Source organism: Conger conger, chromosome 10 (genome assembly GCF_963514075.1).
Source record: "Conger conger chromosome 10, fConCon1.1, whole genome shotgun sequence".
NCBI classification, from domain to species: Eukaryota; Metazoa; Chordata; class Actinopteri; order Anguilliformes; family Congridae; genus Conger; species Conger conger.
The window spans coordinates 48,028,715-48,052,979 of NC_083769.1; the positions used below are offsets into that span (position 1 = coordinate 48,028,715).

At 45.3% G+C, this 24,265-nt stretch overlaps 1 protein-coding gene across 2 annotated transcripts in view; it reads left to right on the forward strand.

The window, feature by feature from the left end:
* LOC133139312 (immunoglobulin superfamily member 21-like) overlaps positions 1 to 24,265 on the forward strand; it is a 251,621-nt gene that overhangs the window by 86,903 nt on the left and 140,453 nt on the right. For both annotated transcript variants that reach the window (XM_061258762.1, XM_061258763.1), the window contains exon 2: positions 21,552 to 21,664. In XM_061258762.1, coding sequence (XP_061114746.1) covers positions 21,552 to 21,664 — 113 coding nt within the window. The remainder of the gene's footprint in view (positions 1 to 21,551; positions 21,665 to 24,265) is intronic.

Consider the following 24,265-nt stretch of genomic DNA (forward strand, 5'->3'; position numbering starts at 1 on the left):
CTCCCACCAAGAGGAGGCGGGAGAGGCAGGCCTGCTGCACGGTGGCTGTGAATGCCAATGTGGTCCTGGGAAATGCGTGATGGTTTTCCCAGCCGGTCAGACGCAGCCATCTGGCTCTGAGCCTGGCTGACACAGCCGAGACCTCCCCTCCAAACTGCAGATCTGACCTTGACCTTACCTTCTGTAATATCTTTAAACATATTATTCACATTTCTGTGGAACACTGCCCTACGATAAGACGACAGCATCTACGGTTCACCGTAGACGGACAGAAATAAATGAAAAAACGGAGGAGAGGGGGAGGGGGGGGGGGGAAGAGGAAATGAGAACAACGCTCCGCCATAAATATAAACCTCTGCTAGAAATACCTGGAAAGGGCCATTTCCCAGGCTATTAAACGCAGTCCTCAGGGGTGGTGGGGGGGAAAAAGAGGAAGTTAGCTCTTTGACCTTCAGGCTCGCACCTCTCAATATGTCTCCTCGCAAATGTGCGCATTCCTCAAAACAAATTGAGAAGCGGCGGCTGGAAGTGGCCGTTTCTCCGTGCCGCTGCGGCTGCCGTCGGCCCGCGAGCACTTCCTGGAGATCCTGCGGGCCGGCGATGGTGTGGGGGAGGCGATGAGCGAGGGTGGAATGGGTGATTGATCCCCCCTCCCGTGATGTCCCTGTATCTACACACAGACCGCGGGAGCTATTACGGTGGGAGGCTCGGCGTAAGTGGAAAAGGCGCCGCAGAAGTAGTTCCCTGCTGAGGAAAAAAACTGCTCAAGCTAGGTTCTGAAACCGCTGGTTGCTGGTTGACCAGTTCAGACCGGCTGCCAGCTTTACATGGTTTAGCTGGCTGACCATTTCAGACCAGCTCCCAGCTTGACATGGTTTGACCAGCTCAAGCTATGCTATGGAACAGCTGGTTTCACCAGGTACCAGCTCAGACGAGCTTCAAGCTCTTGCTGGTTGACCCAGCTACACCAGCTTTATGACCATCTTGGCCATGCTGGTTGACCAGCTCATATCGAGCTAGACAAGCTGTATGACCAGCTTGCTGGACAAGTTAGCATAGCTGGATTTTACAGCAGGACTGTGCTTGCCTTACTTTGACAGACCAGAATATCTACAGTATGTGCCTCAGTGACTCTGTGTGGTTTCATATTTTCATGGTCCCTGTTTTATTATACTGTTACAGTTCTTCTTTTTTTTTTTTTTTTCATGAATTGGGTTGAACTAATTGAAATGGAAAATTATTGACTGACTTGAAGCGTGAGTGCCAGAGTCAATTCACACTCGAGAGGCCAAGGTGCTGTAGGGCTTTAGAAACAATAGACACTTTTTCATTCGCATTTAAAAAAAAAATCTCGCTATCTTTTCCCTTCTAAACATACGACATTTACATACGTCATACTCCTTTTGAAGAATGCTTTACGGTTCCCTTTCTCTTTCTGTGGCTTTAAGTAATAAAGATAGTGCTGCAGCCTCTTCAGTATTACATTACATTGAGCATTCTTTGGCCATTACCCAGCACTGTGTTCTTAGCGATGTGTGCGAATGTTGATCCTGATGTATTCTGGCTCGTCCGTGTGCCGCTGTATCATCGCTGAAGAAACGTTTCGCCTCCTCGCGAGCTGCTTTAAAAAACAGCACCTCGCGCAGACACAATTCGCTTACTTGGAACGAATTCATAACTAATTCATGACGACGCGTGCAAAGTAATGACTCATTTGAACTCTGAAGCCCGGTTGTTATGCAATCCGTGTCGTTGGATCCGCAATCCGCCGGCACTGCTGCTGCTGCAACCCGGGAGGAAGAGGCGCCTCTCGCCCGCTGTCTGAGTCGCTCGACGTTCCAGCCGCGTCCGGGGAGGCTTGTTTTGACTCGACTATTTCCCACGTGTCCCGCTACAGCAGTGTTTCCCAACTCCAGTCCTCGGGACCCACTTGCCAGACGGTTTTTGTTGTAACCAGTAGCTCACACACCTGATTTAACTAATCAAGGGCATTTTTGTGGTTTGATTGGTTCAATCATTAAATCAGGTGTGTGAGCTACTGGTTACAACAAAAACCTTCTGGCATGTGGGTCCCGAGGACTGGGAAACACTGCGCTATACGCTCAGTGAGCACTTTATTAGGTATTTATTATTTATTAGGTTATTTTTTTTATTTTTTTTTGACACATTGGTCTTCTGCTGCTGTAGCCTATCCTCTTCTGCATACCACTGTTGTAATGTGTGGTTATTAGCGTTACTGTCACCTTCCTGTCAGCTTTGACCAGTCTGGCCATTCTCCTGTCCTCTCTCAATAATATAATAATATTTCTGTCTGCAGAACTGCTGCTCACTGGATGTTTTTCTGTTTTTTTTGCACCATTCTCAGTAGACTCTAGGGACTGTGTGTGAAAATCTCAGGAGATCAGCAGTTTCTGAGATATTCAAACCGCCCTGTCTGGCACCAGCAATCATTCCACGGTCAAAGTCACTAAGATCACATTTCTTCCCCATTCTGACATTTGGTCTGAAAAACTGCTGAACCTCTTGGCCATGGCTGCATGTTTTTTTGCATTTAGTTGCTGCCACATGATTGGCTGATTAAACATTTGCATTAACAAGCTGGTGTGCCGGTGTAGGGCATTGTACATGAGTGTGCCTCTCTGCAGACCCCCAAAAGGAAACAGACTGTGTTTACCATGTTGACACAGGGTCAGCAAGGCTTGATGAAAAGACAGTGCTCGTCAATACAGGACTATTGCTCCCATCATTGTGCTGCCTCTGCGCAATTCTGCCACCTCAGTGGAATGCTCCCAGAACTGATGAGTTGAAATAGCACTGTATAAACCATGGGTTTTCCACATACAGTGTTTGGTGTCTTTAGATAGCTTGTTGTGGGAAATAGTTTGGTGTCATTGGTGGTGTTATACACTGGTTGTTGAATAAAGATCTTGTAGGAATAAACCACAGGTAATGCAAGTTACCTGTGAGTCAGCATCCAGCTGTAATACAAAGGTTAACCAGGTTTGTTGGACATACAGAGATGACATCAGCAGGACCATTGTTGTTACCCCTGTTTTTATTTGATTTGTTGTTTTTTCCTGAAAACCCTGGGTATATCGAGGGAAATGTGGAATGGTTTGAGGAGACTCGCTAATACGACCTCCTGCGCACCATTCGCATATAGCCATTAATATTGCACCTTTCCACGTCATTATATTTCTGCATTGTACATTGTTTAATAAATTGTATTAATTTGAACTTGCATCCTCTTGACTTACACCACTGCACACTTAGCAGTTTAGAGTCCTAACACACATAGACAACCTAGGATTCCTGCACCCCATAGTCACTTGCCTATACACCAGTACCATCACATGATACATACTAAGTGTATCATTGTAGGCTATACATGCCACAGGTACTTCCGCGTCTATACAAATAGATAGCGATCATAAAGAGCCAAACTATTGGTGGACATTTGCAGTTCCTTTTGTTGTACTGTTAGAACAGAGGAGCAGTTTAACTTATCTTTTGGAGTCAGATAAACGAGAACAAAATTAAATGAACCCTGTTCCAGTAGCATTGGTCAGACTACACGCGTTTCCTTCACCTCTCGGATACTTCCGCCTTTTGGTGTATTTGGGGGGTTTCTTACACCGGCCTGCCTAATAAAGTGCTCAGTGAGTATATCATATGATATTAGATGAAGGAGACTCAGAAGAGATCCAGGTGAAGCTGAATATCTTCCAAGTGTTGTTTATCTAGCGTCAATATGATGTAATTTGCAGGCGTTTTATACAAAACATCTCTCAAACAATTCAAGCAGAATCTGAGGCCACCAGTGCCTCACCAGAAAAGCCTCGCCAAAACCTCACATTTTCTTATTATGGAAATATTTTCAATTACAGTTGCACTGTGCCTGTACATTGATTTAATTGCGTGTATTTAACATCTGAGAATTATATTTAATATAAGATTTCTTGATCCTTCACTTTTTTTGCTGAGAGACAGTTCAACAAACAAGCAAATGCTACTTCCTGCCCTGCCATGTGTGCAATGTAAGGGTAATTTTCTTGATTCTTGATTGACAATGTGTGTTAAAACATAAAGACAATCACATGATTACAAATAACCTTTTAGTGTTAATCCTTATTACTATTAGACCACTTTCTGAATTAAGTGCTTACTAGGAGTCTTTCTCTGTCTCTCTCCCAGCAGATAGACAGCCTTTGACCTTAATGTCTCTGCTTCTCCTGGAAGGTGTAGCTAGCTCTGCTTCTCCTAGAAGGAGGTAGCTAGCACATTCCGGTCTTACAGCAAGGTCAACAAGGGGTATTCAGAAGACAAAATACTGATAAATGTTAGTGACCAGCTTCATGTCTTTTTGTTTCGGTGAAGCAAATGTTAGTGACCAGCTTCATGTCTTTTTGTTTCGGTGAAGCCCCCCCTTCTGTAAAAGAGTTACTATGTCAGATTTAAATCAGAAAGCCGGTAAGCTTTCTCACTTTCTGTTATTTCTTTGCAAATAAGTACGAAAGTTAAACTCAAGTATAACTATCGTTGTTTTTACTGGGATCTGTTTCATCAGACGATGCTCACCCGTGAAAAGGGCATTTTCCCCTATCAATAGTCTATGGCAAGCGGTGCATTCCAGCCATCCAATATCAAGTCCCCTCCACTTCACAGATAAAACACCGGCTGGTCTTGTGTTTTTCCTCCAGGGCACATTCCAGCGCGGCTCTTCAAACCGCAGGGCTGAGTGCGTCCCTAAGATGGCTGTCCCTGTACGTACCGCGTGCTCGAACGCGGGAGAGAAGCCCGGCCGCTTCTAACGCTGACCTAGCTGGAGATGTCACGGATGTCCTGCCGAGGGGCTGCTCTTCGGCCCTGACATCAGCAGGCCGGGCTGCCTGTCGCTGGGCACCGGTGGGATGGAGGGGGGGTTGGAGGGGGTGGAGGACGTGGTGGCAAACCGCTCTATTTTAAGAACATGGTGCTCGTCCTTTCTCCCAGGCCAGCTGTGACCCAAACACACGTCTATCCAAACACACACGCCTGCTTGTAGATCCATCACGTCTATCCAAACACACACGCCTGCTTGTAGATCCGTCACGTCTATCCAAACACACACGCCTGCTTGTAGATCCGTCGCGTCTATCCAAACACACACGCCTGCTTGTAGATCCGTCACGTCTATCCAAACACACACGCCTGCTTGTAGATCCATCACGTCTATCCAAACACACACGCCTGCTTGTAGATCCGTCACGTCTATCCAAACACACACGCTTGCTTGTAGATCCATCACGTCTATCCAAACACACACGCCTGCTTGTAGATCCGTCACGTCTATCCAAACACACACGCCTGCTTGTAGATCCGTCACGTCTATCCAAACACACACGCCTGCTTGTAGATCCGTCACGTCTATCCAAACACACACGCCTGCTTGTAGATCCGTCACGTCTATCCAAACACACACGCCTGCTTGTAGATCCATCACGTCTATCCTGGCTTCTGAGGGGCTGCCTCTAGCCTAGTGGCTAAGGTGCATGCCGGAGACCCAGAAGGTTGGTAGTTCAAGCCCGCCCTGAGATCCGCACAGCTGTTGAGCCCTTGAGCAAGGCCCTTAACCCCCTGCATTGCTCCGGGGGTTGTCCCCTGCGTGGTCTAATCGACTATAAGTCAGTTTGGGTAAAAGCGTCAGCTATAAATAACGAATTGTTTATTATTCTACTTCGTCTTCCCTTAGTGGCCTGCATCGCCCCCACGGACGAGGCAATTGTTGCTCCTGATCCCCAGCACATCAGCCCATAAGCTGATAGGAATACCCCCCCCCCCCCCCTCCCTTTTTTGTTTTGTTTTTGCTCCAGCTGAAAGCTGATTAGGGCCCTTGTTCTGCGGTGGGTTCTAGGCGCAGTTGGATGGAGGTTTAAGCTCCTCTGGCTCTCGGTTACCACACTCTACTCGGCTGGCAAGCGGTGGTGCAATCACTCTGATTGAGAGAAGCGTGGAACCTCCAGCGGATATCTGCGGTACAGCGGAGGCCCGCATCCCCGCGGTCTGGCCCCGTGCTTTCCTGGAGAGCTCTCCAGAAGTATCAATCAGCGCAGAGCTATGCACCTTTATCTGGGTTTGAATCGCCTCACTCAGGATCAATCACGGCGCTTTACCAGCGTTTGAATGATAGCATAACTAATCCGTCCCACTTCAAAGGAAGAAATTAACTCATCCTCATTTTCCCGAGAACAAGTAGTCATAAATTCTGTCTGTGTTTTTTTTCCGATGGTAGACTAGAATTTATGGTTTTGCTTTTTGTTCATAAAATAAAATGTATATCCAGTATTCACTCTTTCCCAGGTGAAGTTACATTCACTGATTGCGCCCATTGTTCTCATGAGAAATAAACTTTGAATTGAAGGGATGCAATGGGTGATTTTTGCGGGCGACAGACATCTCCCTGTCCATGTCACTTCCCGAGTGTCCTCCGATATTGAAAGAAAGTGGTATTGTAGCGTGTCTTTCTGAAATTGTCTGTCACTGTTGCAATGCTGACTGTGTTTCCATTTTGCCAGTGAAGGCTTCATTTGAACCGGCTGATGAGATGAGCCTGAGATGAAATAAACGGCTCCCAGTTTTTGTGATGAGTTATACCAAAGGCCACCATTTCGTACTGTAAGTTTGACATTGCCTTAATACAAGGTTTATGAAATTTTAGTTACTGGTGCAGGAGGTAAGAGGTTGTGGTTGTGTTTGCGGTTGTGGTAGTGTGGCAGTCAGAAGGTTGTTGAAGTGTCCCTGAGAAGAACATGTAACCCCCCAATTGGTCCCGACGAGCTGATTGGTTGATTGGTTGTTGGTGTTTGAGTGTGTGTGTGTGTGTGTGTGTGTGTGTGAGAGAGAGAGAGAGAGAGAGAATCGGTGAATGAGTGGCATTATTTGTAAAGCGCTTTGGAAAAAAGTGTTATCTGAACACAGACCATTTGCCATTTGGCAAAACCTCTGCCCATGTAACACCCTGTAACACCTGCCCATGTAACACCCTATTACACCTGCTCATGTAACACCCTGTAACACCTGCCCATGTAACACCCTGTAACACCTGCCCATGTAACACCCTATTACACCTGCCCATGTAACACCCTGTAACACCTGCCCATGTAACACCTGTAACACCTGCTCATGTAACACCCTATTACACCTGCCCATGTAACACCCTGTTACACCTGCCCATGTAACACCTGTAACACCTGCCCATGTAACACCTGTAACACCTGCCCATGTAACACCCTGTTACACCTGCCCATGTAACACCCTGTTACACCTGCCCATGGAACACCCTGTTACACCTGCCCATGGAACACCCTGTAACACCTGCCCATGTAACACCTGTAACACCTGCCCATGTAACACCCTGTAACACCTGCCCATGTAACACCCTGTTACACCTGCCCATGGAACACCCTGTTACACCTGCCCATGTAACACCCTGTTACACCTGCCCATGGAACACTCTGTAACACCTGCCCATGTAACACCTGTAACACTGCAGCATGCCCTGGGCTAGATTATGAGCTGCAGCTCAGCTGTCTGCGCATGGCTTGTCAACCATTTTCTATGCTCGGCTACATACACTGATGCGATTTGATAACCTATTTATAATTTCTCATATGTCAAGCGATCTGTTTTCTTTTTATGTATTGTGCACCATCAAGAGTGTGTCCAGTGGTCCCTGTAATCTGTGTGTGTTTTGATGGACCAGTGGTCCTCTCTCCTGGTCCCGGAGAGCCGTGCAGGGTGTCCAGACTTTTGTCGTCACTTGATCGGTCATTTAAAGCAGTTGATTGCAGTTAACTCGCCTCTCCTCGGGTCTGAATTGGTTGCTGATATTAAAGTGAAAACAAGACAAAAGCTAGCACTCCCTGTGGCTCTCCCTGTGAGCACCAGTGGGGCAGGGTGTCCCAGTGTTGGTAATTGACTATGATGGCATTCCTCAGTGAGAAAGCCAGTCAGCATTTAATGTGCACCATTGTAATTTGGTGATGTGATGAGCTCGTTTTCTGTCTTCAATATGTACTGTATATAGTGTATAGATTTATTTTTAAATATATGCATAATGGAAATATGATCAGCAGTTATCTGATTGGATAATTATTCATCATTATATTATTGGATAATCCGATTGGATGATAATGATTTATCATTAGACGATCGGGGCGATCTGAATCGTTATCCGTCTGATGATTTATTGTTATTATCCAATCAGTTTCATTTCTATTTCTGGACTGCAACATTTAATACCCTTTATAGAGGGACTGCTTCAGTCCTTGAATATATGGAGATAATCTACCGCACACTGGTATGGGAGCCTAAAGACTGAGTTCAGTGCGATAAATACAGGACTTTACACTTGGTTTAGCAAAAAGGGCCTTCAAGGACCTCGGCCTGTATGCACAATAGCTCAGCTGAGAATTATAAGGTTCTATCTGCGTTGTTTTGAGATATTGAGCTTCAGGTATTTTAAAGTGAATGGGCTCCGAGCAGATATGACTGTAAACAACCTATTCACGAGAGTAACTCATTTTTATCAAGTGCACTTTAACGGGAGGCTTCTGTGCGTCACTATAGCCTTTCTTACCAGTGAGATGGCTCCGTACACGCGCGATGTTTGCACTTCCACTCCCTCTCTCGTGAAGAAGAACAATTCTTTTTAATTCCTCAGAGGAAGGGGGGGTGGGGGGTGGTGTGACTAAGCTCGATTGTGCCCGAACCTGCTGTGCGATGTCGCGAGCCGTCTCTGTCTTCGCACGGCTCGTAATGGATCTGAGATAGGTGTTAATAAGAGGAGAAGAAGAAGAAGAAGAAAACAGGCATTAATTTCCTGTAATGTCTGCCAGCCTGACACCGGTGCAGAAGGGAGGCCATTATCGCACGCCGGCATCTCAGAGTACATTACCACCGCGGCGTCCTCTGTGCTCCGTGGGCCACGCTGTGCGCCCGTCCCGCGCTGTTCCCCCGTCATCCCGCGCTGTTCCCCCCATCCCGCGCTGTTCCCCCCTCATCCCGCGCTGTTCCCCCATCTCGTACTGTTCCCCCATCATCCCACACTGTTCCCCCATCCCACACTGTTCCCCCATCCAACACTGTTCCCCCATCATCCCACACTGTTCCCCCATCATCCTGCACTGTTCCCCCATCATCCCACACTGTTCCCCCATCATCCCACACTGTTCCCCCATCATCCCACACTGTTCCCCCATCCCACACTGTTCCCCCATCATCCCACACTGTTCCCCCATCCCACACTGTTCCCCCATCATCCCGTGCTGTTCCCCCATCCCGCGCTGTTCCCCCATCATCCCCCACTGTTCCCCCATCATCCCACGCTGTTCCCCCATCATCCCGCACTGTTCCCCCATCATCCCGCACTGTTCCCCCATCATGTTCCCCCATCATCCCTTACTGTTCCCCCATCATCCCACACTGTTCCCCATCATCCCACACTGTTCCCCCATCATCCCGTACTGTTCCCCCATCATCCCGTACTGTTCGGCCATCATCCCGTGCTGTTCCCCCATCATCCCACACTGTTCCCCCATCATCCCGTACTGTTCCCCCATCATCCTGTACTGTTCCCCCATCCCGCACTGTTCCCCCATCATCCCGCGCTGTTCCCCCATCATCCCACGCTGTTCCCCCATCATCCCGCTCTGTTCCCCCATCATCCCGTACTGTTCACCCATCCCACACTGTTCCCCCATCATCCCGTTCTGTTCCCCCATCATGTTCCCCCATCATCCCTTACTGTTCCCCCATCATCCCACACTGTTCCCCATCATCCCACACTGTTCCCCCATCATCCTGTACTGTTCCCCCATCATCCCGCTCTGTTCCCCCATCATCCCGCACTGTTCCCCCATCATCCCGTACTGTTCACCCATCCCACACTGTTCCCCCATCATCCCGTTCTGTTCCCCCATCATGTTCCCCCATCATCCCTTACTGTTCCCCCATCATCCCACACTGTTCCCCATCGTCCCACACTGTTCCCCCATCATCCCGTACTGTTCCCCCATCATCCCGTACTGTTCGGCCATCATCCCGTGCTGTTCACCCGTCCCACACTGTTCCCCCATCATCCCACACTGTTCCCCCATCATCCCACACTGTTCCCCCAGCATCCCTTGGCCGTTCCCCCATCCCGCTACACGGCCTGGGCCCGTTCCCCCATCCCGCGCGCGGCGGAACACAACTCTCCCGGCGGGAAGAAGTCTTAACGGCGGTCGATGTCCGCCATCACCCCGAGTAACGGCGCTCTCTCCGGCCTGCTGCCTTTAATTAGAACGGAGAGGCGGCCATATTTATCGCGCTCCGCTTCGCTAGGGTATTAGTTTTGTAAGAACCTATTCCTCTGACCCCTCTAGGTGTTATATTAACGGTTAGTAAAGGATTAAGATTGAACTGAAAGGTCACCGGTTCCCCCTACAAACCCTGTTAATGTGAACTAATTACCGCCGCTCGCTGTCGCCTTCTCTGGGCTGTTTATGTCCTCAGCGACGCTGTATGGGTTTGCCATTTCCTGCTAAAGAGCCATCAGCATTAAGGGTTTTTTATGGCCGACCCCATTAAAGTATTCTATTCTGTGCGAGTGCAGTCCTGTCCTTAAGACGCATCTGCCGCCCGGGTTTCGCTAAGTTTGCGGAACGGGATGGATCTCCCTGTCGGAGCTGAGTGGCTGGATAGGATTCTTCATTTATCTTGTTAGAAACCTCTATGTTACGCGGGTGGAAGAAGGTGGGGGCAGCTTAGGCTGCAGGAGGCACAGATGCATCGAGCTGCAGAGCCCGCTCTCAAACACCCCGGCGTTCGTTGGAGGGATCGATGGGTCCCTTGCAGCCCAACAGCATTTGACAAAGTTCACTGTCAGCCTCTTTTTTTGAGGGGGGGGGGGGAGGGGATTTAAGGCCCCTGTAAAACTCTCTGTTCCCAGATCACGACTTGCCTTATCATCAGGCGTGCGTGGACACCTCTCCCCCAAATCCACTTTGGAAGTCGCTTCAAAAGACGGCTTAGACAGCGTGTCTTACTCCTCCGGTAAATTCTCCGTGTCTTAAGGCAGTCAGCAGAAATGGCTTCCAGATGAATGACTTTCCATTTCCGCGGTATTGATAGAAGCGCGACAGAAGCAGAACATGTGTACCGCAGATACGGGACCCTGATTGCTGCGTCGTTTCATAGACCGGTGTGTGTTTTACCTTGAAAACATGATGAGGTAGCTAGTGGGGGGAGGTGGGGGGGGTGGCTAGAAGGAAAGTGACATAGGTGGGCTGTTAATACACACACACACACATGCACACACACACACACTCATGCACACACACACACACATGTGCACACACACACACACATGCGCACACACACACACACACATGCACACACACACACACACCGCACATGCACACATACATACATACTCACACCACCCAGACACACACACACACACACACACACACACACATGCACTCACACACACACACACACACACACACACACCGCACATGCATGCATGCACATGCACACTGACACACCACACATGCACGCAGGCACGCACACAAACACACACACACACTGCACATGCACACACACGCACATACACACAGGCACACAGATACACTAATACACAGACACACACCACACACATGCACACATTACACACATACTCACACCACACAGGCACACACCCACACTCACATGCACACACACACCGCACATGCACACTGACACACACACACACACACACACACACACACCGCATGCATGCGCACGCACGCACATGCACACTGACACACCACACAGGCGCGCACACAAACACACACACACTGCACATGCACACACACACATGCACACACACACACACATACACACAGCCACACAGGCACACAGATACACCAATACGCAGACACACACCACACACGCACACACATACATACACTCACACACATACACACATACACAAGCAGCCAACCACATCCATTTTCGCTGTGCTAAATACATAGTCGTCATTACCAACATCTGGCGTTACGTGCTGTAACTGGGGTCTATCACACCGGCCCTGGTGCACCATGGGAATGTCCCTGCAGAAGTGCTGTTTCAGTGGAGCTGTGATTTCCCTCTGTTCGCTCAGGCCTGGAGTATTCCAGCACCCCCCCCCCCCCCCCTGGGACAGGCTGCAGAGGGAGTGCTGAACGCACACCTTCCCCCTGTACGTTAGTTACACAATGCACCGCGGTAGCTGAACTCCGACAGCGTAAGCTGTAGATGCTGCTCCGTGGAGAGGGTAGACCTGAGCCAGCTCTCCTCGAAGTCGGATAAGGGCCGGATCTACGAAGGAAATAGCTGTGGTGCTAAAACAAATAAGTACATTTGCGGTATTTCTCCGTTTGCGGTGGCACACGCTGAAGTACTAATGACTGATTTACTAAGACTAGTCCTAATTACAGTACACCGTAAAAGACGTAAATCGCCCTTGTGTGCAATTCTGTGGCAGGAGACGGGCATGCGAACGGGCCCGAAACAAGAACACGTACGGCACTTTCACGACCAGGTGCAAAACCGGGGCGGTACATGCAGCCAGGCACAGAAACGCACGGACGTTTACAGGTCTGGAACAACGCCATAAAATAACACAGAGGAGGGAAATCTGGAGTGACATCGCTAAACTTGTTGATTAGGCCTAAAAAAAAAAAAAAAAACTGTTGATAATCGATAGCTTATTTTACAGTAGTCTTCTTACAAAAATACACACACACACAAAAGTGTTGCGTTGCTGTATTGTTAAAAAATAAAAGCAAACGCAGTCAGATTGCACTGCATACCTAGGGGAAGTTCAGGGGGCACTTCTGCAGAACTGGGGTGAATGTGCTCTGCATTTTTCACTGGCACGATCAATACTGCCATTGACTTCACTGTAGTTTATTTATTTATTTATGTACGTATGTGTTTTTTGACCAATAGGTTCCGTGAGATAGAAATCTCTCATTTCAAAGGGAGCCTGGCAGAGACAGTGGCTGTAAAACAGCGAAAAGGTTTCGGTGACAGAGGCGGACACGCAGAACAGCGCGCGGACACCGAGAACACTTGTACAGTCAATTATTGGAGGCCACAGAACAGCGCTTCTTACATTCACAAACAATTACGCTCATCAGTCACAGGACTGTGAACAAGAGGCTTAAAATGACCAAAGGATTCCAGTGTCTATTAAACCAGTTATTCCACATCCTGGGCACATAATAGAGAAAAGAAAGCTCCACTTTCTTCAAAAAAACCCCAGGAACATTAAAAGTGTCCACTTTTATATATATATATTTTTTGTAGCTGATCACTGCAAACGTTGGAAGTACCGTTTGGAGTGGAGAGGTCGTAAGGCGGTTTACCCGGTATTGATTAATAGATTAATATGTAATAATACTGTTGTCCACAAGGCCCTGTTGATAAAGAACTCCGGGCCGGGTAAGAAACATTGCTCTGGTAATAAAACTTAAAGAAGCATGAAAAACTGAGTCAAGACCCTTTAATGCAGGCAAGGCTGCATGCATGTGCAATATGTCACCACAATCAATACCACACAGAGAAGTAGCCCGATCCAATTTCTTTATTTATTTATTTTTGGCTTTAAACGAAAACAGATTTTTTTTTTTTTTCCGGAAACAAAACCCCAGTCAGTCGTCACGTTAAAGTGAAATAGCCGACCTTGGGTGATGACAGCCACACTCTACCTAGACAGTGACATGTACTGGACTATATTCCAACATCCTTCATAAAATATGTCGTGCACATGGCCGCAGAGTTAACGTCTTTATCAACCACTCACTCATAGATATGGCGCAGGAATTTTTGCAAATTGGTAAACCTTCATGATATCACTACATCATGATACTATGACTCTTACAAAGATCATTTTATGAAACATATGTTATGTTGTGCTTCATAATGTGCCGTTTTTTGCTTAGTCATGAATAATTTGAGTGTTTTTGGTGCGTTAGTTTAGGGCAGAACACATGATTCAGGAAGGCATTAGGATGATGAACTGCTAAAAGGCAGTGACTTCAACCACTTTTACCTAAAGTGCTCAAGTGCTCTCTCTCTCTCGCATGTGAACTCACTCACACACACATGCACACACACAAGCATACACACACACCCACACCCACACACACACACACACACACACACATGCACACAGACCCCCCCTCTCATTCAGACTTACAGACACACACACACATGCACACACACAAACGCACATGCGCACATACACATACACACACACACACACATATACGCACACGCACACACACACACACACACATATACGCACACACACACAATGACCCTTACTTTAATTTCCTTGTCTGCAAAAACGCACATTTTCTACAGGAATCCTTGTGGAACATGTGGACATTGTGAATACCTCCCTCTCCCACCCCTGTAAAGTGAGAAACACACTATATACAGTGTCTTCAGACAGTATTCACACCCCTTCACTTTTGGCACACGTTATTGTGTTCTAGGTTTAATTTTAAAGGCCTATCGACCTACTCTCAGTAACACATAATGACAAAGTGAAAACATGTTTTTAGCAAAAGAAATCTAAAAACTTGTTTTCACTTTGTCACTATGGATTACTGAGTGAAGATTGATGGGCAAAAATGGCCATTTTAAATGTAAATGCAGCAATCTCGCTATCCGTATCTGATAGCACCCTAAAAATATGCTTTCTTAACCTCAGAAGAAGTCGTGTGCGTCTGTTTACTTTCTTCCAGTTTAGGAATCTAAGAATAGAAGATGCTAATTAACAACTAAAAAGGGGTTAAATCAAGCAAACACAAAAAAAAAAAAAAAAAGGGTGCTAATGAGAAACAAGCTAAGCAAGCGTTGAGCCGGCCAAAATCCTCACACAACGGCTCCGCGCAGTAATATGTTTAAATGATGTCTAATGATGCACAGATATGTAATTTAGCAGCAGAAAGGCGCTGTGCTGCTTCTCCCCAGGGGCCACTCCTTCCCATTGAAATCCTCCATGACTCCCTGCTGACTGCGGTGACATTTCTGAAGGGGGAAACCGGGATAACAGCGCGGATTTCAGCCTCCGTGCGCTCCTCACTGGGCCCCGCGGTCCAAGTGCATCTGTGCGCCCCGGCTTAAATAATAGTAATTTAATCATCGTTTTCACAGGAAGAGATCCGAGGTGATAAGTCCTGCCGGAGATTCCTGGTCATTAAGATGAGCCGCGCTATTTAAAGTTAAATCCCAATCACTTAGCCTCTGAATGCATTAGTCATAAGTGGCCGTAGTCTTTGTGATTCTCTCTCACTGTCTCTCTCTCTCTCTCACACACACACACACACACACACACACACACTCCAGCCATCTTAGCCGTGCTAAATATGTAATTATCCTTATGAGACTCAGCAGAAAGAAAAACTATTTTAAATGTGTATATAATACAAGTGTCTTGGATGACAAAAACATATTATCAAATATATACACTCACCGAGCAATTTATTAGGAATATTTTTACACTTTATTTTACTTATTCATGCGATTATCTAATCAGCCAATTGTGTGACAGCAGTGCAATTCATACAATCATGTAGATACGGGTCAGGAGCTTCAGTTAATGTTCACATCAACCATCAGAATGGGGAAGAAATGTGATCAAAGTGACTTTGACCAAGGGATGATTGTTGGTGGCAGACAGGGTGGTTTGAGTATCTCAGAAACTGCTGATCTCCTGGGATTTGCATGCACGCTTGTCTCTAGAGTTTGCAAAGAATGTTTCCTATTTTTTTTTTACTGAACACCCCCTGTACATTTCAGAATAGTAGAATAATAGAATATATGGAGCCAAATCAACAAAAAAATGTCTTTATCCCAAGACATATGGAGCCCCCTGTATATTTATGTATATGTTTATAAATCCCTTTGTTAAATACAGTATGTCAGCATTTTACATTTGGTACATAATGAGCACAGTACAACATTATAAAGGCTAAAGTCATTTCCACTCCAGCTGATGGCAGTGCTTTCCAACTGCGAAATAATTCAGCTCTGAATCTGGGAAACTACTCCAAAACACTTTATTTCCCGGGGGCTTATTGTCCTCATCGCCCCGATCTGCTTGCGGATTGAAAAAGAGCAGTCGTTCACCGAGTGTGTTCTTCCAGACCTCTGCTACCTGATACTCTGACTCCGACTCGGCTGGGGTGTCGGTGGGATGGAGATGTTTCTGTCCGGGAGATAAATCAGGGTTTGTGCCTGCTCTGATTGGTTCAGAGGCAGGCCACAGGAAAGCGGTGGTGCGGACGGTGAATGAAATGGCCCTGCGTAATTTAGACCTGACCTTGACATCCCGTTACTCCATTTTCTGTGTCCTACCTGGGATTGTGATTGAGGAGAGAAGCAATTCAGTGAGCTGTGTGGCTTAATCTGGCGGCAGTGTGCCCGTGCTTTTTTACTCTGCTGCTCTGTGTATGGGAGAACAATCATACAAATTGTAGTCAGGAAATAAAGTTGGGAAAAATTATAGACTGAATTCAGTTCCCCTTCATTTGTTTTAATTTAGTTTTTAACTCATCCCTACAGATAGGCCTGGATTTCATCACCGTTCCCATTAACTTTGATTTATAGTTAAATGCCCTCTCGAAAAATTCATTGGTCACAAAATGAATGAAACCCATGTGTTTCCATTGGGGAAAATTTCACTTTATTTTCATGTTGAAAATTGGGATTGCCAACTCTTCCTTGGCAGCCCTGTGGCCTTTTAAAATAAGATCAGAAATCATGTACGGTTCATTGTAATGACTGACTGAGGGGCTAATTATCTGATCATGCTGATGTTCCGCTTCATTAAGTTTGGACAGTATCAGAACATTCTAGATAGTCTCAAATGTAATGTATCAATAGATACGTATCATAAATACGGTATGGACCATTTTACCTTAACTTGGAGCAGAACATGTGTCAACCATGTGTCAACCTTTGCTCCTTTTTCTTGAATGTATGATATATATATATATATATTATATAAGTTATATAAGTTTTGTCCTTCCAGTTCTTTGTATTGTGCTAATCAGATTTAGGAAAAAAGAAAATCCTCTTGACATGCAATTTTGCCTTGTTGAACATCTAGATGTCTGTTTGAATCGGGGGTTTGTACTTATAAAAGAACCATAAGCACTCCCCATGCTGATTTTAAGAGCATGAACACACTAATTGGCATTAGATATCACTTTCATATGGTTCTTAAAACTTAAGATAAGCTCTAAATGGTTCTGGGAATTATTCATTTTTAAATACTGCTTTCACCAATTTGGCTGCCTGGGTTTGATAAATGCATTATCAGTTTTTGCTCATTTTGTTTTGGTCATATAGAACAGATAACTGCTAAATGTGGTTCAGAGTGTATCAACCTCCATTTTATAACAAAGGGAGCGCTTAACTGGATTTGAGAGAGAGAATAGTATTTCAGCATTCAGTCAATTTTGGCAATAACCAATCTTAATTACAATCAAAACTTGGCCACTTCACCACTGTTTCAGATTAATGAAAGCACAGGAAATAAAAGAAAGACTTTCCTGAGTTTTTTTTCCCCATTAGAAAGAAGGATTTAACATGAAATATGGTGTTTTATATTCTTTTTCTTTCTTAGTCTGTTTGCAAAGTTTAGGCGGGAGTCGTCTAACTTTTAGACACTATTGTGGATCGTCAGCGGGACTGCTGCATAGAAACCTGTTGAGTGATGTTTACTGACAGGTGCTTGAGTGAACTCAGGATTCAGATGGGAGCCATTTTGGTTCCTGCAGAAGAAAGCACAGGAGAAGTGTTTTAATTTGGGTCCGGTATCTGGCATCCAGCGTCCGTAGACATACAGTAATTTAAAACGGGATCAATCTAAATGGTATTTACTGTACATTTCATCTCAGCTCAGAGGTCATCCTGGCTTTTGAAACGGCAAAGCTTCAATACGTGCTTCAAATACAAACCATGACGTACTGCACGATAACATTATCCATTCCCTTATCTCTCAACTGTGGTAAAAGTGGGCAAAAATGGAAAAAGCTAATTGTAGTAAGGTGAGCTAATGACTTGTTCATTGTTTTAATTAAAAACTTGTTCTGAGACGCTATTATATTAGTCTTCAGTAATGTAAATGGTTGGCATTTATATAGCGCATTTATCCAAAGCGCTGTACAATTGATGCTTCTCATTCATACACACATTCACACACCGACGGCGATTAGCAGTCGTGCAAGGCCCCGACCAGCTCGTCAGGAGCATTTGGGGGTTAGGTGTCTTGCTCAGGGACACTTCGACACGCCCAGGCGGGGGATCGAACTGGCAACCCTCCGACTGCCAGACGACTGCTCTTACTGCCTGAGCCAATGAGACGACTGCTCTTACTGCCTGAGCCAATGAGATGACTGCTCTTACCGCCTGAGCCAATGAGACGACCGCTCTTACTGCCTGAGCCAATGAGACGACTGCTCTTACTGCCTGAGCCAATGAGACGACTGCTCTTACTGCCTGAGCCAATGAGATGACTGCTCTTACTGCCTGAGCCAATGAGACGACTGCTCTTACCGCCTGAGCCATGTCGCCCATTACATGAGAGCACCCATGCATTATTGATCATCCATTATTAATAAGACGATGGCAGTAGTTTTGAATTATTGTTGAACTAGCTTGGCAAGCACTCAGAGGTAGTGTAGTGGAGTGCAGTGTACTGGATCTCATTCAGGTGTTGAATGCATGTGATAGCATCTGTCATCTGTGTTTTTGATGACTTTTGATGTCATGCTCAGTGTGCCTGCAACTTCAGAACACAGCCCACAATTTCCCCATTTTCCATGTAGGAAACAAAAAGTTCAATCCTGCATTGATGTGACCTCTGGTAAGTACACTCTTCGGAGAGAAAATGGCAAAACGAACTTGTACAGTAGTTTACTGTACACAAAGCTTCAAATCGAAGTCCTGTACATAAGTGGCTTTTATGTGGAAGCGTACTTTTGACCAACATTTTTATGCATTGTGGTTTTCCACCACACCAGCTTTTTGTGTGTGTGAGTGTGTGTGTGTGAGAGAGTGAACAGATATGCATGATTATAAGACATAATGTTTGAAATGACGTTGTGTCTACATTTTTATGAAAGTGCGAAACAGACAAGAAATTGAAATTACAAGCATTCACTGGTGCCATAGAAGTTGACCCTGTGGTAATAGCTTCAGAAAGTGCAGATTTTTGTCATTTTTTTTTTATTTTTTTATTTTTCTGATTAAATGAAGTGTTACTTTATGTTTTCATTCTCATTCCCTGATGAGATAAAATAATCTTTGAGTGTGATTAACACTGTCTGTGAGAAAGATTTTTAATTAGCTCTCTCATTGCCACTGTCAGCACTGCTACCTTTTAAAGTTACTTTGCAATATTGTGATAATCCAATGAGCAATAGCCACACAATAAGCCATTGTTGAAAACAGAGATGGGTGTTTTATACTCTATATTATCCTTATATGCTAAACAAAATGATCGCAATCCAGACTTAGAGTTGCCAGCCTCAAGACGTCATTGCCCTTCCTCAAATAGAGTGGTATGCATACTTTTTTCTTAAAATATATTTTACCCCAAAAGCTCATTTTCTTTGCAGAAAAGGACACAATTTATATGAGACAAAATACATAATAATAAATGCATGCAATTCTAGTACGCACTACTTCTATGGAAGTCTTATAAGCATTAAGCAACAACAACAAAAAATTGTGCATTTGGTCACAGGATTTTCAACAAGGCTCTTAAAAATACCTGGACTCTTAACAATACCTGGAACTCTTAAAATCCAAACTTAGGTTCAGGAGGGTGAGGTGAAGACAGGTAAGCTGACGGTGGAAAAACAGTGTCTCTGCGCCGGAGCAATGTTCGAGCAGTGTGGGGGGGGGGGCTGACAGACACACGGACAGGACATTTAAATAATAAAAAAAAGTGTCTCACCCCAGAAATCCTCCGCAGGACTGGCCGGTTGTAAGCTGTTAAACCCCCGGTCTCTATCACGTTAGGATTAGTGATGCATGGCACGGAATACAGGCCCTTTTTCTGAAATCATGACCCTCTGCTCCACTTGAGCCCGGTTGCTTATGGGATTGGTCCTGGTCGAAGATTTCAGGTGTAAGCGTATTTTCTGTCGGCTCCCACTCCGTACCCTCCCCTGCGGAATACCGCAGACGCCCTTTTGGTTATTCTATTACGGAAAGTTTCTGCAGTTATTTTTTACTTTTCTGAATCCAGAATTTTAATAATAATCATCAACAGTGTTGTTTTGTCTTTAGTTTGTTTTAATAATAATAATCATACATGTTATTTTCATTATTATTATTATTATTATTGTTGTTATTATTGTTTTTATAAATTACACAAGTATAAAAATAATACATTCCCCTGCATCTAAAAAGGACTCCGCCCCCTTTCCATTTTTGTCTTCCCATAGAACCATCTATTAAATAGCATAAATATGAGAAAATAATTTCTGGTTAAATAAATATACCCGCCTCACAGCAAGGAGGTCCTGGGCTCGAATCCCCGTCGGCCGGGGCCTCTCTGTGCGGAGTTTGCATGTTTTCCCCGTGTCTGCGTGGGTTTCCTCCGGGTACTCCGGTTTCCTCCCACAGTCCAAACACATGCAGGTTAGGCTGATTGGAGAGTCTAAATTGCCCATAGGTATGAGTGTGTGAGTGAATGGTGTGTGTGCCCTGCGATGGACTGGCGACCTGTCCAGGGTGTATTCCTGCCTTTCGCCCAATGTATGCTGGGATAGGCTCCAGCCCCCCTGCGACCCTGATCAGGATAAGCGGGTTCAGATAATGGATGGATGGATAAATATACCAAGCCAGTTGAATATCTGTCTGTTTCAGGGAATTGCAGTGCAGGTTCGGTGGGTGTCTGTGTGCAGTGATCACTGTTCAGAGCAGTGCAAAACGGCCTCTGCCGTGCATGTTCGTATAATTGTGACGGATTAATAGAACATCTGTTTGCTATTTGCTTGCTTCCTGCTGCGGTGCATCTGCACACAACAAGAGCAGTATTAAAGCTCTGGATGGACCCCAAAACGGCACCGCTCTCTCTGTCACATCTATTCAATGCGTGTTTTTTTTATTTTATTTTCAGCACATTGGCCGGCCAAACGCAAGTACGCAAGCGCATTTTAACGAAGCCCTTCTGAAGGGGTTTACCTTACCTTTCAATTAGCGGCGGCGGTTAGCGCGGAGGAGACGGAACGTCATTACGCTTGTAATGCCGTCCGTTATACCTGATGAGAACTCTTCATTTCGAGTGTGAATATTCGGCGCAGAGATGTGGCGGGCAGGCCTCTGTCCGTCTGTCTGCCACAGGGTTCTGCTGGAGGAAAAACCCAGCAAAGATATCCCCTGTGCATTGAGGGTGTCAGATGGCAGAGCGTTGACAACAGGGTGTTTTTTTTTGTTGTTGTATTTATTCATCTCCTTTATCTCCCTGCGCCACACAGGATATTTGACTGTCACCATCGAGCCCCTCCCCGCCGTCGTCGTCGGAGACACCGTGACGCTGAAATGCAACTTCAAGACGGATGGCAGACTGCGAGAGATCGTCTGGTTTCGGGTGAGCGTGTTTCTGCGTTCGCTGCCGGTCGTCCGTTACATAAATCCTGCGCTCGCCTGATTTATGAGGTGAAAGGCAAACTTTGAAATTATAGCCTGCTGTCGTGCTGCCTGTCCTGCCTCCGGTGTCGTGGGTAACAGTACGATTGGATCAGCATTTGGACAGTGACCGTGTTTGGGGCTGTAATTCCCGCATGAATCACCTGATATTTATGTAAAGACCCTCAAATTAAAGCTGACAGTGAGCATATTAACCTCATATGTTCAGTACTGTGCAGAAGTCTTCGGCACCCTAGACTTTATTATATATATATATTATTATTTTTTAATAGTATAAACGCATAACGCATAATAGTATAACGCATTTGAGATTTCCAAATATTCAATTTCCAAATTTAATTTTACAGAGACGTTTTTGTATTTAAATGTAAAAAGTAACACATTACTGTTAGCAATCGACTACTTTTTACATAAAAACTTGATCAAGGCTGTCTGAGATCAGAAGCAAGGAGCCAACCAAAGTCTGCAGAAGAACTGTGGCAAGTTCTCCAACATGCTCCAACATGCTTTTTAACGCCGAATGGTGGTCACAAAATGTTTTGATTTGATTCAGTTTTGAACTATTCTGCCAAATTACTAAAATGTAATGTAAAATGTATCGTACGTTTATTTAGGACCTTTCATTTAATTATTTTTGAAAGAATCTTATCTGTACCGAATGTTATACAGGTGCCTAAGACGTTTGCACAGTACTGTATGTTCAATTTTGAATTTAATGTGGTGTGGTACAGGGTGAAAACAACAAAAATGTGTCACTGTCAAAATACTTGCATACTGCATTGTGCTGTATATATGCCTGGTCTATTCCTAACCGTGGTATGCTAGTCTGTAAGTCGATGTATTCTTCAAGGGTTCCGATTGTATCTGTATGGTCACGCTAGGACTCGGAACCGTACTTTCCTCTAGGGCCCTCTTCACGCTTGTTCCTGTGTTCGATCTGCACTTCGTTGTACGTCGCTCTGGAAAAGAGCTAAATACCGTGTAATGTAATGTAATGTAATGAAAGTTGTTGGGTTGTTTTTTTTTGTTTTTTTTCTGAGAAGCACATTTAAGTTCATTCGCCTGCATTTTTGTAACACATTGTCTGATCATTTTTTACATTGTGGAGTATATTTAAATCTTTTTAGGTAAATAATATGTACCTAAAAGATTGGCATTGTTTCTGCGTTTCTGATCTGAGCCGCAAGAGAGTTTTTACAAATGGAAGCTCAGCAAGAGGAGGCTCTGTCCCGCTGACATGAGGTTTGGCTTAGGCACCAACAGTAAGCCTCTCACCTCCCAACACAAAGGGCCGAGCTGGCATGTGATGTGCAAACAGTTCTGCGGTGTGTGTGAGGGCCCTTCCCCGTTTAAGACCTTGTATGTTGTGATTGCTACCTTGTAATCAATGTTCCGTTGAACAGGCTGCCAATACAGTGATTTTAAAACCGTGTGTTATGTGTTCAGACCTGCGGGAGGTCATCAATAGCCTGCTAGCCGGTAGCGATTTCGAGAGGCTGCAACCTCGGTTTACTCCCAAGGTTGTTGCTGTAAAAAAAAAAAGGGTAACTCATCCCACAAATAAAGTTAATTATATTGTATCAATAAAAGCAAAGTACTTACATTGCACTTTGTGTTTATTATGCATGGCGTAATTTTAATCAGATGCTAATGTGTTTTGGCTAAAAAAACGTTCCACATTGTTTGTGCGTGTAAATTAATTCCTGTCAGTTTATATGTACGCTGCGCACCAATCACAGCTGAAAATCATTATCACTGTCAACACATGAGCCAATCACAATCCCGAGTACGATAAGTCACGCTCATTATAACGCAGTCCTCTGTACCAAAGTGGCATTGTCGGATGGAGAAACCTCACGTTTCAGACTGAAGTCATTGTTCACTCCCTTTTGGGCCAGCCTCTGCCCAATGTTTCCTCTGTACTTGATGAAATTAGCTGTGATCCCTACAAACAGCAGTTATGTAGCAGACATTGTACAGTATGCCTCTGTGTAATGTCCCAGACTAGCCATGGCTTAGCCTGCATTCCCAGTCCTGATAACAGTGTGTGTTCACTCATACAAGAACCACTCGTAAGATTTGTTCTTAAATTGCTGGTATGAGTGATTCAAAAGTACTCCACGGAGAGGCTTCAAGTGCCTGTCTGTGCTGCTCGCCTGTCTCACAGACCTCAATCTGTCTCAATCAAGTGTTTGAACTAGGCATCGCAGGTCAAGTATAAATCAAGATTCAGCAACTGCATTGCTTATTTCTCACCTCAAATGTTTTCAAAAATGTATTTTAGTGGACTGTTTAGGAGGAATAAAAGTTTATCAACAGTCCGCCATATTGTTTGGCAAAACCAATACATCACTTGTTCTTATTAATCCCATTGACCATCTATCTGATGTGACCCACATGAAGTAGCATAAATACTGTACTATATCAGGCATTTTCATTTAGGACACACTCTAGGCAGGTGGCACGGGTGGTGCAGTGGGTAGCACTGCCGCCTCACAGCAAGGAGGTCCTGGGTTTGAATCCCCGTCGGCCGGGGCCTCTC